At 37.4% G+C, this 19,180-nt stretch overlaps 1 protein-coding gene across 8 annotated transcripts in view; it reads left to right on the top strand.

Moving 5' to 3' along the window:
- The window catches only part of LOC148950561 (protein turtle homolog B-like), a 380,785-nt gene that overhangs the window by 36,723 nt on the left and 324,882 nt on the right, over positions 1–19,180 (top strand). For all 8 annotated transcript variants that reach the window (XM_089092492.1, XM_089092489.1, XM_089092493.1 and 5 more), the window contains exon 2: positions 3,860–4,083. In XM_089092492.1, the coding sequence (XP_088948618.1) occupies positions 3,915–4,083 (169 nt within the window). In that variant the 5' untranslated portion in view covers positions 3,860–3,914. The remainder of the gene's footprint in view (positions 1–3,859; positions 4,084–19,180) is intronic.

The following is a 19,180-nucleotide window of genomic DNA, read 5'->3' as shown; positions in this document are numbered from 1 at the left end:
GGAGGCTAGCTGCCCTCTGATCAGTTTTTACTCTTAAAAAGTGAATTACAACTTTCCATAAAAACGATATATGCCCCGAGAGCATTACTTACAACGCCCGCCTTCGGGCCATGGGGGGTTGCTTCGACACAGAAGTTTTTCTTATCTGACCTTTGAATTATTTCTAATGAAATGGCTATTTAAAAAATTTCATCGGATAGGCTTGGGGAAAAAAGGGCATGTCCCTCTTTGAAGTTTATACGACGACCCCTTCTCTATGAAACGCCTCTGGGAACAAAAAATAAATAGAGTGCGGGGGAGGGGAGGCTAGTCACCCTTCGATCGCTTTTGATTCTTAAAATGCGAATCATAAATTTCATTTCTAATCAAATGACCCCTCTCTGAAGTTTATACGAGCATCCCTTCCATAGCAACCATATATACAGCTAGCGCATAACTTACAACGCCTACCCTCGGGCCCTGGGGGGCTGTGTCGACACCGGAGTTTTTTTAATCTGAACTTTGAACTATTTTTAACAAAATGTCTATCTCAAAATTGTTATATTATGCATTTAGGGCGTGGAGGGGGGGGGGGGCTAGTTGCCCTCCGATCTCTTTTGACTCTTAAAAAGTGAACGAGAACTTTCAATTTCCAATCAAATGAGCCCTCTCCGAAGTCTATACGAGCATCCCTTTCATAAGAACTATATATACCCCCAGAGCATTACTTACAACGCCTGCCTCCGGGCCCTGGGGAGTTGCGTCGACACAGGAGTTTTTCTTATCTGACCCTTGAACTATTTTTAATAAAATGGATATTTAAAAAATTTTATTGGAAGGGCTTAGGAAAAAAGGGTGTGGGGGGGGGGGCTAGTTGCCCTCGGATATATCTTGACTATTAAAAAGTGAACTAGAACTTTCAATTTCCAATCAAATGAGCTCTCTCTGAAGTTTATACGAGTATCCCTTTCATAAGAACCAAATAGGCCCCAGGCCATAACTTACAACGCCTACCCCCAGGCCCCGGGAGTTGTGTTGACACCTGAATTTTTTTTATCTGACTTTTGAAGAATTTTTAACTTAATGGCTATTTCAACATTTTTATTGAATGTAATTCGGGAGAAAAGGGGTGGGGGGGGGGCTAGTTGCCCGCCAATCTCTTTTGACTCTCAAAAAATGAACTAGAACTTTCAATTTCCAATCTAATTAGCCCTCTCTGAAGTTTTTACGAGCATCTCTTCCATAAGAACCATATATTCCCCCAGGGCATAACTTACAACGCCTCCCTTCAGGCCCGGGGGGGCTGTGTCGACCCCGTAGTTTTCGTTATATGGTCTTTGAACTATTTAAAAAAAAAATGGCTATCTCAAAGTTTTTATCAGATGGGTTTGAGAAAAAATGGCATGGAGGGAGGGGAGCTAGGTACCCTCCAATCTCTTTTGACCCTTAAAAAGTGAACTAGAACTTTCAATTTCCAATCAAATGAGCCCTCTTTGTAGTTTATACGAGCATCCCTTCCATAAGAACCATTTATGCCCCTAGGGCATAACTTGCAACGCCTGCTCCCAGGCCCTGGGGGGCTGTGTCGACACCGGAGTTTTTGTTATCTGATCTTTCAACTATTTTCAACAAAATGACTATCTCAAAATTTTTATCGGATGCATTTGGGAAAAAAGGGCGTGGAGGGGGGGGCCTGGTTACCCTCCAATATCTTTTGACGCTTAAAAAACCAACTAGAACCTTCAATTTATAATCAAATCAGCCCTCTCTGAAGTTTATAAAAGCATTCCTTCCATAAGAACTATATATGCCCCCAGGGCATAACTTATAACCCTTGCCCTAAAGACCTTGGAGGGGGGGGGGGGAGGGTATCATGCTCACAGATATAATTTGCAGAGCTTTCAACTGCGTGGAGAAAAATGGCTATCTATAAACATTGATTGAATGTGTTTAGAGAAAGAGTGGGCGTGGAAGGGGTGTTAGTTGCCTTTTAATTACTTTTGACTATTAAAAACGGCACTAGCCCAGGCACGTACGCAGGAATTTGTTTCGGGGGGGCCCAATTTGTTTAGGGGGGCAAATCCTTCAAACCCAATATTCTGTGAGAAAAATCAGAAAATTATGGGAAAATGAAAAAAATCGTGAGGTTTCGGGGGGGGGGGGGGCGGGCCCGGAGGCCCCCCTGCGTACGTCCCTGCACTAGCCCTTTAAATTTCCAATCGAATGAGCCCTTTTTGAAGTTTCTATGACAACGCTTTCTATAAAAACCTTATATGCCCCCAGGGCATAACTTACAACCCTTGCCCTGAGGGCCGTTGGGGGGGGGGGGTTGCTATCATCAAAGACCAAAGTTACTGAAGTTTAAACTATGTTTAAAAAAAATGCTATCTCTAAATTTTGATTGGATGTGTTTGGGGAAAAGGTGGGCGTGGAAGGGGTGTTCGTTGCCTTTCAATCACTTTTGACCCTTAAAAAGGACAGTAGAACTCTTGATTTCCAATCGAATGATTCCTTTTTGAAGTTTTTACGACAAACCTTTCTGTAAAAAGCTTATATGACCCCAGGGCATAACTTACAACCCTTGCCCTGAGGGCTATTGGGGAGTGTCCTCCTCAAAAACATAGTTTCTATCTGGAAATCAACTACGTAGAACAAATGGGCTATCTCAAAATTTTGATTGGATGTGTTTGGGAAAATGGTGGGCATGAAAGAGATGTTCGTTGCCTTCCAATCACTTTTGACCATTAAAAAGGGCACTAGAACTCTCGATTTTTAATCGAATGAGCCCCCTTTGAAGTTTTTACGACGACCCCTTCCATATGAAGTGCCTCGGGAAAAAAAATAATAATAATAAATAAATAATAGAACATTGGAGCCGTATGGCCTTTACTAAAGGCAATGCTATAGCGTTGCCTCTGATAGGTTGTCCAAGAAACCAAGTAGAATATTCTAACTCTGATAATTAACGTGTCAATACCTCTAATATACTAAATTACACTGTTAGTTTTGATTATTCTTGTGTTTCAAGGATCAGAAAATTTGAATCTTATACCGGAGTGTCCTTTAATTTCGCGTCTCCACTGATGTGTATTGGAAAAGTATAAGAATAACTGGCAAGGTGACATCGTACCATAGAAATCGAGTACTTTCCACAAGTCGAAGTTTTAGTCGTTCTCTTTACTTCATTCAAGAAAATTAGGGATTTTTTTTATACTTAATAATATCCAAGAACCCATCTACATAGTTATGCTTCTTGTTTAAGATTTTTTTTAATCCTTTCAAAGTGGAAATTACTTAAAATAGTCTGTATTGCAGCTCATTTGATTTGATGCGATTGAAGTATGCAAGGTATGCCTTTGGCTGTCCTGGCAAAAATCACTAGGTTTTCTATGATTTTCACTTTGAAATTTTTTCTTCTCTATGGTTTGTGACTTTTGTAAGACTGCAATATCTTCATAAAGGCGCACACTGTGGAGAGGGTGAAGGGTCAATTAAAACAGCGTCAAAAACAGACGATCTGAAAACAATTGGAAATTATAGATAATAGCATTGGAGAGAGTTGAGATCCAGGAAGGCCATGTTCCAATTCTATTTCAGATTCAAAATGTTTTCCTTCAAATATGGCAGAATCTACTGCTACTACCAATACTAACAACTCACCATAGCACGAAGCCGCATGAGGCAAACACAGCTACGCACGCTCCGCCTCCATCCCAATATATTCAAAGACTCCCTCTTTACACCCTCTTGGGAAGTTCCCATTTCCCTTAAATCTTTTTTACGGCATCCTCCTACCCCAACCGTGGACGACCTGCTTTCCGTTTAGCCCTAGACGTTTGATCGACAGTATAACTAGCATTTTACATTTTAATACTTTCAGGATGACTCTACCTTGTGGTTGGCGGTCATAACATGGGACCCATAGATCTTTTACAATGGCCCAGGTCCCCAGCGAGGCCTCGGCCACCAGCTTTGGCAATCTAAAGACACTGCATCGTCAGAAACTTCAGACTCACCTGTCTTCCATAAGAAAGCATTTATCTGGTTTTTATAATATTCTTCACATTTGGATTGTCTTCATAATACTCATTGCTGCCATGCCAGGTAAGGTCACTTAATTTTAGACTAGCAGAAAGTATCCAAGCCAGGCACTTATACTGGTTTGCTTTGGGTTAGCGTGAAACTTTATGAGGAGGGGGACACAGTTCCAAAATTAATGCCAACGTTAGGCAACCTACATGGGAAAAAAAAACAAACAAGAAATGATAACAGAAAAAGCTACAAAATTTTTGGGATTCTTTCATAAGGACAGGGGATGGCAATTGCCCCGAAGGCCGCCATTACTTGCGTGCTTTTCTCGTAGTAAAATAAAAATAAAGTTTTTGGGTGTTAATTTAACCTTTTTCCCAAAAGGATTTGTGGCAATACATGAAAGACACATGTTTCTGCTTTTATATGCATGTTTTATTTCGTAGTCGATCCAGTAACATAAACTAAGCAAAGAGCAATGTGTTTCTCATGAACTGTTCATTCTTGCCTTTTAATTTTTCTACCTAGATCACCAGCTGTTTAGGGCAACCGATAATTCCCCGCTAATCATATTAGGCCTGATTTTTTTTTTAGAACAATTTGAGAACGAAGTACTCAGCCTTGAGAAGGTTTACCCAGAAAAAAAATTCTCGGGGAGGGCTAAATGGCAGAAATGAATTTTATCTTAATAATTTTCACGTTTTTCAGGGGGGTTTATTTTTACAGAATATTTTCTTCGGGATACCCATCCACCCTTTCCCTTTCTGTGGAGATGAGGTCATTAAAAAAAATCATTTATGTTATAATTAAAATTCTTTTTGAATAAGGGAGAAGCTGCCATTTGGCAGCACCCATTTTGCAGGTCCAGCTTGAATATGTTCGTTTGGATGACGGGAGTTTAGAGGGTAAAGTTTCTCTCACCCTCCCAATTGACTACCATAAATTTTTCATTGTAATAAAAACAAATGGGACTATAAATGCACAATCTTCCCCATTCTGTGGAGGTAAGCCAATGAATGTAGTCTTTTATCTTATACTTAAATTCTTTTGGAATATGTGGTGAGCTGTCATTTCGCAGCTCGCGTTTTGCAGTGTGCCATTTCTGGTGACATATGGCACTTATAAATATTGTTATTGAGACGAATTTATAAAAAAAAAGAGAAGAAAAAAAAAAAAACACTTAGATGTGATTAGTACCTTCTAAACGAGCCATTAAACATCTTTCTGTGACGTCATGGTAGCCTGCTAGCCTTGATAGAAAAAAGGAGACACGTTAGTGTTTTCCATTACAGGGACTGTAAGTCTCCTACGTGGGGTTTTGACCATGATGATTCTAATGGAGCACTTTTCATTTAGATCTGCCGTCATTTTCAAAGGTTTTCAAGATATTTTTTAAATTTCCCTTTCGTTTTGGCGATAAACTTTTAGTAAAAGTATAGTACGGAGAATATTGGAGAAAATATTTCTGAGATTTCGGTAACAATTATTTTAAAACCTAAAAAATTAAATTTCTGGCCTTCAAGTGGATGAAGTGATTGATAAACATAGGCAATCTTATTTATTGGTTTATGTTAGATTTATTGATGATAGGGATATAAAAGAAGAAATGTTTTTTTTGTGAGTCTTTGACCAACAATGCTATTGGAAAGTGTATTTTTGATATTATTTACAATTGTTAAACAGTATGATATGTGATGGAATAAATGCGTTGCTTTGTGCACGGATGGAGAAAGAACTCTAGAAGGCCGGTACACTGGACTTCAAGCTTTGGTTAAAGCTATTGCCCCAAACATGCAATGGATCCATTGCATCATTCATAGATAGGCTCTAGCCTCATAAGATTTGAGCCCCAGCCTTAATGAAATTCTACAAAGAAGTCAATTTAATAAAAGTACGGCCACTACAATCAAGGTTGTTTAAGGTTTCAAACAGTTCGTGGTAACGAACTGTAAGTAAGGAGCGACCCGGCTCAATGGTAACCGAAACTCTAAAAAATGAAATTTTGGTACCAATAGATACATCAAATGAATCAGGTTTTAATGCTGATTTCAAATATGTAAGTTTCATCAAGTTTAGCCTTACCCATCAAAAGTTACGCGCCTGAGAAAATTTGGCTGAATTTCGAAAAAAGGGGAAAAGACCCCCTAATAGAACCTTAATGAAATTCACACCATCATATTCAGCGTATCAGAGAACCCAACTGTAGAGGTTTCAAGCTCCTATCGACAAAAATGTGGAATTTTGCATTTTTTGCCAGAAGAAAGATCACGGGTGCGTGTTTATTTTATTTTTTTTTTTCCAGGGGTAATCGTATTGACCCAGTGGTCCTAGAATATCGTAAGAGGGCTCATTGGAACGGAAATTAAAAGTTTTAATTCCTTTTTTAAGTGACCAAAAAAATGGAGGGCAACTAGGCCACCTCCCACGCTCATTTTTTTCTCAAAGTCACCCAATTAAAATTTTGAGATAGCCATTTTCTTCAGCATATTCGAAAATTTAATAGATATGTCTTTTACGATAACGTAATCCCCCACAGTTCCCAGGGGAAGGGCTGCAAGTTATGAACTTTGCCCATTGCTTACATATTGTTTTGGTTATTGGGAAGTATACAGACATTTTCAGAAAGAATTTTTTTCGGATGGGGGGGGGCTGGAGGCTAGCGTGACTCGGAAGAATCTGTCCATGCAGGATGTTTGTTTAGGGCGATGGAAAAGTCTATGAAGGGAGCGCCGGATTTCCAAGCATTATTTAAAAAACGATCAGAAATTAAATAAAAAAAAAACAAGTTTTTTCAACTGAAAGTAAGAAGCAACATTAGAACTTAAAATGAACAGAAATTATTACGTATATGAGGGGGTTCTCCCCCAAGTCAATACTTCGCTCTTTACGCTATAGTTTGTTTTTAGTGCTTTCAAAAGAGCTATCTATTCTAATTAAACGGACTTTGTGTTTCAGGGTTTTTTTAATTAAATATTTTTTTTAATTTTGTTTATACTAGGTTGGTACTTAATAAACTTATAACCCCATACTGTGATTAATGACATACGTAATAAAATGAGAACAATAAAAAAAAACAAGCTATACAGTTTAAACGTTGTCTACAATCTTGAATCCGCTACTATTATTTAAATAAATTCGTCAAAATACTAGGTGGATAATGCTGATTCCAAATGTGTGAATTTTGTTAAGTTTAGTATTACTCATCAAAGGCTACGAGCCTGAGAAAATTTACCTGATTTTTTAAAGAGGGGGGGAAACATCGAAACATCCCCTAAAAAAGAAAACATTTTAATGAAAATCACACCGTCAGATTCAGCGTATCAGAAAACCCTATAACATAGGTTTCAAGCTCATATCTGCAAAAATCTGCAACTGTGTATTTTTTGTCAGAAGAAAAATATACGAATATAGAAGTTCGTTACGTAAGTTAATTTGTAAATTACGTCAGAACCAAATTTAGAGACAGCCATTTAGCAAAAGAAAGTAAAATTTTAATGCAAATTTTTTTTACTTATTCAATGACGGCGAACCAAAATAAAAGCTGCATTAACTATAAAACGATCAGAAATTAAATAAAAAAAACAAGTTTTTTAAACTGAAAGTAAGGAGCGACATTAAAACTAAAAACGAACAGAAATTATTTCGAATATGAAAGGGGCTGTCCCCTCCTCAACACCTCGCTCTTTACGCTAAATTTTTACTCTGTCTCACAAATTTATTTTTTAAAACAATAAAAAACTTTAGTGCAAAGAGCAAGGCGTTGAGGAGGGGACAGCCCCTTTCATATACGGAATAATTTCTGTTTGTTATAAGTTTTAATGTCGCTCCTTACTTTCAGTTTAAAAAACTTGTTTTTTTTATTTAATTGTGAGAAGAAATGGGCTCGGAGCATACAATAGTGCTATTTCACGGCTATCTCGGAGGCTATCTCCGGCAAATGTTTTAAATATAATATTTGAAATTAGAAATTGAATATTTTTTTTAAGAGATTTCAAAAATACTTCAGGACACATCATCCTCAACACATCACTCTTCACGCTAAAGTTTTTTAGTACTTTTAAAATGCTTCATATTAATCTAATCGTTTAATAGCGCTAGTCCCTGCTTTAAGTAAGATAATGGAGAAAATACTAGATACAAGGCTTTCTAAATGGTTATATAAAAATAATATAATACATGAAGAACAAGGAGGTTTCAGAACAGGGTACGGGACGGTAGATACAATATTTATTTTAAAGGCATTAATTGATAAATACGGAAAGGGAAAAACTTGTCTTTATGTGGGATTTCTGGACCTCCACAAGGCGTTTGACAGTGTCGACAGACAGCTATTTAAGGATGCCCTGGTTAGAATTGGCCTCCCTCATTTGTTTGTGAGGTTGATAGTGAGTATGTATATTTGTGTGAGTGGAATCGTGTTTGTTGGTAACAGGGTTTCTAGGTTTTTTAATATTAAGCTGGGTGTAAAACAAGGCAGCACTCTTTCTCCTAAATTGTTTAACATTTTTATAAATGATGTTGTTGATTATCTAGAGAATAGATGGGCTCCGAATGTTAGTCTAGGGACCCATAAACTATCACTACTATTATTTGCAGATGATATTGCTTTGGTGGCTAGCACACCGCAAGATCTGCAGACGCTTTTGAGTCTTATAGATGATTATTTGCAGATGAAAAAACTAAGGCTGAATGTTGAAAAGAGTGAAGTTGTTATTTTAAAAAAAGGAAAACAAGTGGCGAAGATAATTATAAATTTAAATTTAATAATGAGGAACTTAAAGTAAGTAAAAGAATAAAATATTTAGGATTTGTTTTATCGGAAAATGGAAGTTTAAAGAGTCATGTTGATGAATTAATTAATAGAGGTAAAGTGGACATGTCTGCAATTTTTAGAAATCCGACGATAATGGGAATTAAAAACCTAAAAATGCACAAAAGAATATTTAATACAAAAATTTTACCAGTATTAGAGTATGGAGCGGAGATTTGGGGTGGAAAAGCGGCACAGAAGTTGGAGTCCCTCCAGCTCCAGTATTATAAAAGACTATTTGGATTACATCAGACAACTCATTCACAGGTTCTGAAAGTTGATATGGGCCTGTTTTCGTTAAAACTACGTAGGTCTATTTTGATGCTTAGATTTTGGTTGAAGATCATTAGGTGCAATGAAGACAGACTAGTAAGTGATGCTTATTATCAGATGTTGAGCTATGATTCGAAAAGGTCGTGGCCATCCCAAATTAGTTCATTACTAGAAAGTGTGGGAATGGCTTACTTATGGAATGACGGTCTTGGTTCCCGTGATCTACCAACAAATTTAGTAAGCCAGGTACGATTTATCTTAGAGTGTCAAGAAATTCAGTATTGGCAAGGGCTGGTTTTAAATTCTGCTACATTGAATCATTATAATCAGGTTAAACCTAGTTTTGGAGAGGAAATTTATTTTAAATTCAATTTACCGGCTATGATTTTATGTCGATGGATTCAGCTTAGGGTGAATTGCCTTCCGATCCAGAGCAGGCAAATGGTGTTCGACAGGGGGATAGTACATCCTGATGGTCGGTATGTGTGTCCTCTTTGTAGGGATGAGAAAGAAGATTTGGACCATTTTCTCCGAAAGTGCCCGGTGCTCTCTGATTTAAGGGAAAATTACTTACATGGGATTGTTTTGCTGCTTCCAAATATCTTACAAAGTAGTAATCCAACCACAATATTTCGTATTGGTGCGTACATAGAGAAGGGATTAAAAAGAAGGAAATGTTTTACAATTAATTATTATTAATTATATGGAATTAAAGTTTTTTTTTTTTTTTTGTATTTTACCAGAAGGTATTTTTCGCTATGTATTAATGTTAATGTGTGTTTGTAATTTGCTCTGTTGTAATTTTTCTATTTTCATATTTTTTGTGTGTATATGGCTCTTGGGCTTTTTGAAATACACGATCTATCTATCTATCTATCTATTAATCTAATTAAACGAACCTTGTGTTTCCCGAACCTTGTGTTTAATGATTCGTTCTTAAAGAATTGGGAAAAAATTTAAACTTTAGCGTAAAGAGCGAGGTATTAAGGAGAAGGCAACCCCCTCATATACGCAATAATTTCTGTTCGTTTTAAGTTTCAATGTTGCTCCTTACTTTCAGTTGAAAAATTTTGTTTTTATTTAATTTATGATTGTTTTTTAAATAATACCAGGAAATCTGCCTCCACATCTACGGAAAATTAACTCCTTCCCAAACATATCCCACCCCATGAAAACTTCCCTCCTTATGGAAAAATTTCCCCTTTTAAAATCCCCCCAGCAGAAAATTTGTCCTTCCCCCACCTGAATACTGTATGCATACTTCCCAATAACACATACTATACGTAAGCAATGGGTAAATTTTACAACTTAACTACCTTTCCCCAGGGGCTGTGGAGGATCCTGTTATCTCCGAAGACATAGTTTTTGGGCCTGTCAACTATGTTGAATAAAATGGCTATCTCATAGTTTTGATCGGACGAATTTGAGAAAAAAGGGGTAGGGGAGGGGGCCTAGTCGCCCTCCAATATTTTTGGTTATTCAAACGGGCAGAGCGCACTAGAAATTTTAATTTCTGTTTGAATGAGCCCTCTCTCGATATTCTAGAGCAACTGGGTCGATGGAATCACCCCTGGGGAAAACACACACAAAAAACAATTAAGCACGTATCCGTGTTCTTTCTTCTGACAAAAAATACAAAATTCCACATTTTTGCAGATAGGAGCTTGAAATCTCTACAGTAGGGTTTTCTGATAAGCTGAATATGATGATGTGATTTTCATTAAGATTCTATGACTTTTAGGAGTTCTTTCCCCTTTTTTCCAAATCAGACAAATTTTCTCAGACTCGTAGCCTTTAATAGGTAAAATTAAACTTAATGAAACTTATATGTTTGAAATCAGCATAAGAATTCGATTCTTTTGATATATCTATTGTTATCAAAATTCCGTTTTTAGAGCAACAATGCAGCAGTCAATAGTAGCATGACACGTATTAGATCAAAAATATTCCATATTTTTATGGGAATGGGTGGCACTTGAAGCCAGAAAAACCCGATCCTGAATCTATGGCTTCATTTGAAGGAATATTTCTGGAATAAGCATTCATTGTGGGTGCTTAGGGGAGAAACAGGTCCCCTGTCATTGCTGAAATGCCGCTTTGAACTTGAAATTATATATATGTACATATATATATGTATATATATATATATATATATATATATATATATATATATATATATATATATATATATATATATATATATATATATATATATATATTTACATATATATGTATATATATATATATATATATATATATATATTTAGCGTAAAGAACAAAAACCTGAGGGCTACTAACCCCCCTAATATGGATATAGGATAATCCCTGTTCGCTTTAAGTTTAATGACAGAATGGTTATTTTTAATTTAATAATGTGAGAGATTGGGCTATTAGTTTTTGTATACTAATAAATTCGGTTACTCTAAACTTTGTAGAGTTTACGTATCTGGAATCAGCTTACAAAGAAGTTTTTTTTGTGTGTACGCTCACCTGAAAGTCGCGAATCATTCAACAATTAAAAATGCCTTAGGTGTTTTATTGTCGAAAAGAGCTTTTGAAAATCTCCAAAGAATATTAAAATGCAATTGGCTGGCTCGTAAGCGATAAAGGAGAAGGGGTGCATTTGCCCTCCTTTACTCTCCATTCCATGAAACTAATGTCTTGCTTTTCTCTGATCTCTTCCCTGATTTTGAATGATTTGTCCTTTCTCAGAGTTTTGACCAACTTGCATTTCCCTTGAATTCTGAGGCCCTCCGAAACACATTCTTGCGTACTTGCTTTTAAGCAGAACCTAGTGAATTGGTCTTTAAGCTTTCATTTCTGCGAAATGATGTGTGTTAGGATTTTTTTTTTCTAATTCTAGTCAAGGGTCGTATTTAATTGTCCTGGGGGCCGCTCATGTCCTACTGATTGTATCTTGACTTTCTACTCTTGAGGGAGGGACATTCGAGCAAACTCGATCGTCAGCATGTGGATTGCTATTATCGTCTTATTTCAGTTTTAAGCCTCTTTGAATTCCAATATCTTATAGATTGTCCTTTTCAATTTGTTTAGGAAATCAATATTACGTGCATGAAATTACAATTTAATAGCAATTTGCTTAGCGTCTGACTTTGAAGAATCTGCAGAAAACCACTTGTCTGGCGGAAAGTTGGTGTCCCATTAGCAGATGTTTCTCAATCGTTTACTGGCGCAGTAAAAAATAAAAAGGGTGCTATTAAGTTTTATTCAAAAGCAGTAACTGTGTATATTGTGTTTATTTTGTTTAGTGGACGTTCATATTATGATGGTACATATTCAAGAATGTTTTTTGTGGGGACAATGATAAAATAAATTGGGGGGGATATAAAAACTCATTTTTTTAAATAATTTGAATAAGAAGTAACCAGAAATTCAAGACAGTTTAGCATTTTTATTAGGGGGGGGGGGGGGCTCTTGCGTACGTCCCTGATTTAGTGGTTAAGATTTTTACGAATAATTTCGTATCAAACAGAAATATAGTCAAGCGATTTTTGAAGAAATTTGTTTAAAATTTTAAAGTTAGTTTTTTTTTAATCTGAAAAAAAAATTTTTTGTTTTCCACAGCTAAAGTTCAATTAAACTTTCTAAAATTAAACTTTTAAATTTGCCTCTTAAATATGTTATTTAATGTTCAGTGGCAAAAAATTGTCAATTTTTAGTGGCAGGTGTAAGTCATCCAAAATTGAAATGTATGGTGTGAAATTTGTTTTGTTTAGTGACTGATCATTCAAATGTGTTTCAAGTTGCTTAAGCATTATGGGCATTGCAACATTTAGTACTAGGACAATAAAGCATGCTTTTTTTCTTCTTTTTTTTACTGATATCCGGTATTGCTTAGAATTACCTTTTTATTGTATAGGGTATGGCTGATAAATAGCAGACATAACCGAACTCTTTGGACGAATAGAGCCTGGAACCAAAGGTGAGGTGGGATATAAATCAAAACAAAGAAATCACCGGTAGTTGTTTACCAAAAAGCTATGCGTTCCGGTTGAACAAGGAACCGCAATTTCCGCTTTTGCGATAAAATGTTGATTAATGCAAATCGAAACGCTATGGACTGGTGTAATACTAACGCTTTAGCGCTCAAGGCTTTTAGCTGTAAAATTTAGTAAGGGCTGAAGGCGTTAATAGCGCATATCGTTGATTACAGAAGTAAAGAACGAAGTTGAAACTTAAAACGAATAAAATGTTTGCTTCGCAGATAACGCAAGATATATCTGCAAAATAGTTTGAACAAACTCAATCATGATATTTACTAATATCCTTCAGAATTCTAGAAATTGGCACTACTGAAACTATAAAACAGTAGGCCTACTTTTGTCTTGTAGCCACCACACTCAAGTTGTGTCGAGAAGTGAAGTTTGGTTAATGCTAAAGAAATAAAACAAAATATGATTCTTTCGAAACAAAATTATGAAACCTACAACAAAGAATTATGGAAGGGGGGCCGCCCAGACCGCATTATGTTAAATACGTAACCTAAACTAACCTAACCAAAATACCAACTAAATATTTAATTAAAATACAGCTACAATGTAGTTTCCCACCGAGCCGAAGCTAATATTGTCTAGTATAAAGACCATGAAAACCGGTTATTGTCTCCTGTTGTCGATGCAAGATCTTGAGTGTGGTGGCTATAAAACAAAAGTACCTGTAAAATGAATCTAGAAAAATGATGTGTTCTCTTAGGATCAGAAAATTCCACGAGTAGCCTGCAGAAAATGAAATACTAATTTATAAATCTCTGAATAGTCTTTCACCAGTCATGATATCGACAACTTTTAATATACAATTATAATTCTGTAAAAAAAAAACTCAAGCAAGCTCAGTTTTCGTAAATTGATGATTGATGGTGAACATTGATGTTTTGTGGCGCAAAATGGCGGAAACCACTACTTTTCTGTGGCACGGTCGTTTGTTACGTAAAAAAAATCATCATCTGCTGACGACTTATCAAAAACATTGGTAAGCACTGCAACACGCATGTTATTATTAGCTAACGATTTACGAATAAGCGCGCATCTCACTGCGGTATTCACGTTATCACTGTTTTTGATGGGGAGCCCAAAACCTCTTGTTTGCAGGTTTAGACTCTGACAAATCGATTGGTTATTTAAGAATTAGTGGTTTCTGGCATTTTAAGCCTCTTTAGCCAAAAATTGATGTTTTGTGGCGCAAAATGGTGGAAAATACTGCTTTACTGTGGCACGATCTTTTGTTACGTAAAAAATCATCATCTGCTGACGACTTATCAAAAAACATTGGCAAGCACTGCAATACGCATGTTATTATTAGCTAACGATTTACGAATAAGCGCGCATCTCACTGCGGTATTCACGTTATCACTGTTTTTGATGGGGAGCCCAAAACCTCTTGTTTGCAGGTTTAGACTCTGACAAATCGATTGGTTATTTAAGAATTCGTGGTTTCTGGCATTTTAAGCCTCTTTAGCCAAAAATTGATGTTTTGTGGCGCAAAATGGTGGAAAATACTGCTTTACTGTGGCACGATCTTTTGTTACGTAAAAAATCATCATCTGCTGACGACTTATCAAAAAACATTGGCAAGCACTGCAATACGCATGTTATTATTAGCTAACGATTTACGAATAAGCACGTAACTCACTGCCGTGTTCACGTCTTATACTTTATCGCTTTATTATACTTTATACTTTTTTGGCATTTTAAGCCTCTTTAACCAAAAATTGATGTTTTGTGGCACAAAATGGTAGAAAACGTCACTTTGCTGATTTTTCTCTAGACGGGTCACTGTTTAGGGCTTCAGAATATGAAAAAACTGATCTTGTATCTATCTTGTTAACCCTGTTTAGGGCTTTAGAATGTGAAAAAAAAACTGATCTTGTATATTAGAATCTGCATTTCCTAGTATGTATGTATGTATGTATAAATTTATTTCCCATCATAAATGTAAAATACAACACTGATGGAGTATAAAGAAAGAAAATGGAAATAAAAAAACAAATAAATTCTGACAAATACAAACAAAACCAAAACAGAGCATAACAGACAAAAAAAAAAAATACAAATAGGGGCAAATATCAATCAATCAATCAATCAATAAATTTAATTCCCGAACTACACACATGATGTAAACTCGGATTAAATAAAAAGGAAAAAAAAACAAAAAAAAAAAAAAAAAAAATATACCAACAAAAAAAAAAAAAAAAAAACGAAACATAACCAAGGCAACATCTAATCACAACAACTGAAAAGAAAAAAAAAAAAAAAAAAAAAAAAAAAAAACTTTAGACGGTAACAATTTACATAAAGGCACTAAACAAGGTATTCGTCGGATCCAGCGACTTCTCAAATCGCAGTCTCCGTTCCGCGATTGCTTTAAAAGGATCTGTGACCCCATATACAGAAACCAGGCACCGGTTTCTGGCCCAAAGAGGTATGCCAAGGAGGAACTTGGCATACCGAAAAAACAACGTTCGTAGCGTCTTCTTATCCGAGATAGTTAAAATACTCCAAAAGGGTGATAAAGCAAGCAAAAGGGGCATAGCAAATGCATTGTAAATTTTTGATAATATACTTCTTTTGTATCGAGCTTTACAGGGAACAAGCATACCATATGTCTTACGAAGCTTCGAACCAACAAATTCTAGCAAAAGCGATCGGGTATGCCTCAGATCACTCCCAATCGGAAGTCCAAGGTAACTGATACTTGGCGATAGAGGTATCGGATGACCATCTAGACAAACATTATTCGGGGAGGGCCGGTTACGCGATTTACCAAATGCGACAACCTCACTCTTCTCAGCATTAAACTTCAATCCGATTTTCCTATACTCAATACATAAAATATCAAAATTTTCCTCTATACCCGAGACAGTCCTGCTGAGATTCAATATATCGTCAGCGTAGTTCAGAAGCGACATATCAAGGCCTCGGTAGATAAATGTCGTGCGAACTTTCTTCTGGGCCTCCAGGACACTGTTATTATATAATGGGGGTGAAGATACACCCCCCTGCCTAATACCTTTCCATACACGTATTACACACTTCGAGATTGCAAAACCATCTCGTGTCGGCACTTTAATAACAACATACAGTTTGCTGTACATATTCCTGTAAACACGTAAAATTGAGCGATCAAGACCACGATCCTTAGCGCTGATTAAAAGCTGAGGATGAATTCCCGAGTCAAACGCACGCGAAACGTCGTGACCGGCCATAAGAAGAATATCGTCTTTCTCTTCAACATCAACTAAAACATTAGCAATAACACTATGTACATGTTCACGACTGTAACCATTTTTAAAACCGAACTGATTTTCTGGTGTCGAACAGACTTCTGTTATCTCATCAATAACTATCAGCTCTAGCAATTTACACATTACCGAGGAAACCGTGATTGGCCGATATGAACTGCATTTACTTTTATCCTTTCCTTTCTTAACCACCGGGGTTACAACACCAGCACAGAACACATCGGGGACTAACCCACAGTTGAATATAGTTTGGAATAGTAGACCCAAGTGGTGCAACAGATTTATACTTCCGTGCACGAGGTGCATACCACATAACTGATCGATTCCACATGACAATTTCTTTTTCAGTTTTAGAATGCACTGTTTAATTTTTTCCAGACTAACCGTGAAACTGGGACCCGAAACACAATCACCCAGAGTCGCAACAAGCTGCGTAGAAAAATCTTCTTCCAAAACGGTATCTGGGGGTGAAAATTCACTAGTATAATATTTAACCCATTCTTGCTCTGATGGTATCTTTTGATCACTTGACTCGCAATCACCTTTCTTCTTTGAAATGAACTTCCATATTTCATTGGGATTTCCTGACAATCTTTCACTATATCCATCAATCACAGCTCTTTTGTGTTTAGTAAGAATTTTAGAAAACTGATGCTTGGTGTAGAGTCTTACATCATTCACAGCGCCAGAACGGGGTCTACCACAGCTATTCCACAAACGGTACCAAAATTTGGAAGACTCGCACGCGTGAGCCAGCTCTGGATTAAGAGACCACTTAGGAACTTCAGACCCCACGCGCACTTTGCGTTTGGGTACAGCAGCTGTTTCGGCACACCGCATCGCATGGGTAAGCTCAGAGCAATATATGTTTAGAAGAATCTGCTTTTCACTGACTGATATTTTAGCGTTCTGCTGTAGTAACTGGACCGGTATCTTGATTTTTGCCAACACGCTATCAAGAACACTAGAATATGCACTAGGGTTGACTTTATTCCATTCGGATTTAAAATACCACTTCCTTTTCCTTGGGTAGCTGATTTCAGGCATAGCAATTTCAAATGAGCAGGTTATAGGGAAATGATCGGATACCGATAAGCCAGTATCGACACGGCTAACACTAAGTGATTTCACACTGTTCGAGCAGACGAAGAAATCCAAAGAGCTTGTTGAGCCTGAATTGTGCACATATGTGAAACAGCAGTCATTTGGTACGGGGTGCATGTCGGCAAGAGCGGGCAACAGGATTTGAGACCTTGCGCTATTACTATCGTTTAAGTCACAGTTGAAATCTCCCACAACAATCACCTGCCCATGCTTATCATGACAGTCCTGAACGGAACGCACCAGTTGGGAGCATGCAACACTGAATCTCTCCTCTGAAGCAATGTCGCGGTAATCGGTTGGGAGATAAACAGAGAATACGTAAGCTTCACCGATTTTTACAGCCACAAAACATTCATTTTGACTAAACAGCTGGACAGCCAGGTGAGAATTAACGAGTATGGCAACGCCACCTGATGGTCTTCCTCGACCCGAAGCCACAGCAGGCACCGAAAATACTTGAATATTGTCACTGAACTTCAGAAGAGAAACCGAGGATGTCGACAGGAAGTGCTCCTGCAAACAGAGCACATCGTTGCAACATAGCGCACTTTCGAGAAACGGTAGCTTTTCAATAACATTTCCGTTAATGTTCCACGAGCAAACCTTTAGTTGGGGAGCAATCATTTACTAGCCATGATTTTCATTGCTACTGGGCATTTGATACTAAAGCAAGGATGGTCCGCAGAACTGCATAGTGCGCATTTCACAGCATTATTGCAAGGGTCCTCTTTCGAATTTTTATGACAAGCGGCACAGCGAGAGCACTTGGTATCATTTTTGCACGTTTGAGCTGCATGTCCAAACTGTTGACAGTTATAGCAACGCATGGGCAGGAATTTATACTCCTGAATTCGGTGTTTCTCATAGCCAAAGGTCACAGGGTTTTCCATTGCTTTGAGTAGGTGCATCTTACTGTCGAAAAGCAGCTTGAACGATCGAGTTTTTCGTATCCTTTCTGCTTTAACACAGTTCTGAATCAAACCACATAGATCAATGTCCTCGATATCATCTGGGATATGACGTATAATACCAAAGCATGAAGGCGACTTCAATTTAGCATCCTTAACTGCATTAGCAAGTGTAGTCGCGGCGTCCTTATCGTCAAGGACAATCCGCCACTCTTTCTGAAGAGGTTTCAGGTCCATAATATGAGAACAACAAGCGGCATCCGCGAGGCTCTCAATATAGCCTTTGCGGTCATCCGGCTTTACAAGACCTTTCGCTGGTTGTTTCAAGATAACCGAGTACGTAGGTTTCGGCTGAGAAGTGACACTGGGGACCTGAGGCACAAAGCTAGGCTGAGACTTTAGAGTGGTTATATGTTGTTTAAGGTCTTCAACACTGCTGCAGACTTCGTTCAGTTTCCTGGTGAGAGTAGCAGTAACCTCACCAGGAATTATCGGCACTTCATCCGGTTCATATATGACAAACTTAGGAAGAGCTATTTTCTTTTCGTCACACTGCCGAACAGCTCCGATCAGATCAGTCACAATATCAAGCGCCTTGACACGCTCTGACACACGAGTAGTCTTTCCAGCCATCGGCCAGATAATTTCCTTGGCTTTCAACAGTATATCAGGCTTATAATATTGTGTCGCTTTCGAGATAATATCTACACTTGCGTTTCCCGCCTTATTCGCACGATAAACAAAGTTCAGGACAGGATTATAGATCATTTTTATCTCTCTCGAATCAGTCCCCATTTCACCCGCGGAATGAAATAGCAG

Source organism: Artemia sp. Qi Xiang Cuo, chromosome 7 (genome assembly GCF_049724085.1).
Source record: "Artemia sp. Qi Xiang Cuo chromosome 7, ASM4972408v1, whole genome shotgun sequence".
Lineage (NCBI taxonomy): Eukaryota > Metazoa > Arthropoda > Branchiopoda > Anostraca > Artemiidae > Artemia > Artemia sp. Qi Xiang Cuo.
Note: the sequence above shows the minus strand (reverse complement) of the source record. Positions and strands in the feature narration are given on the sequence as shown.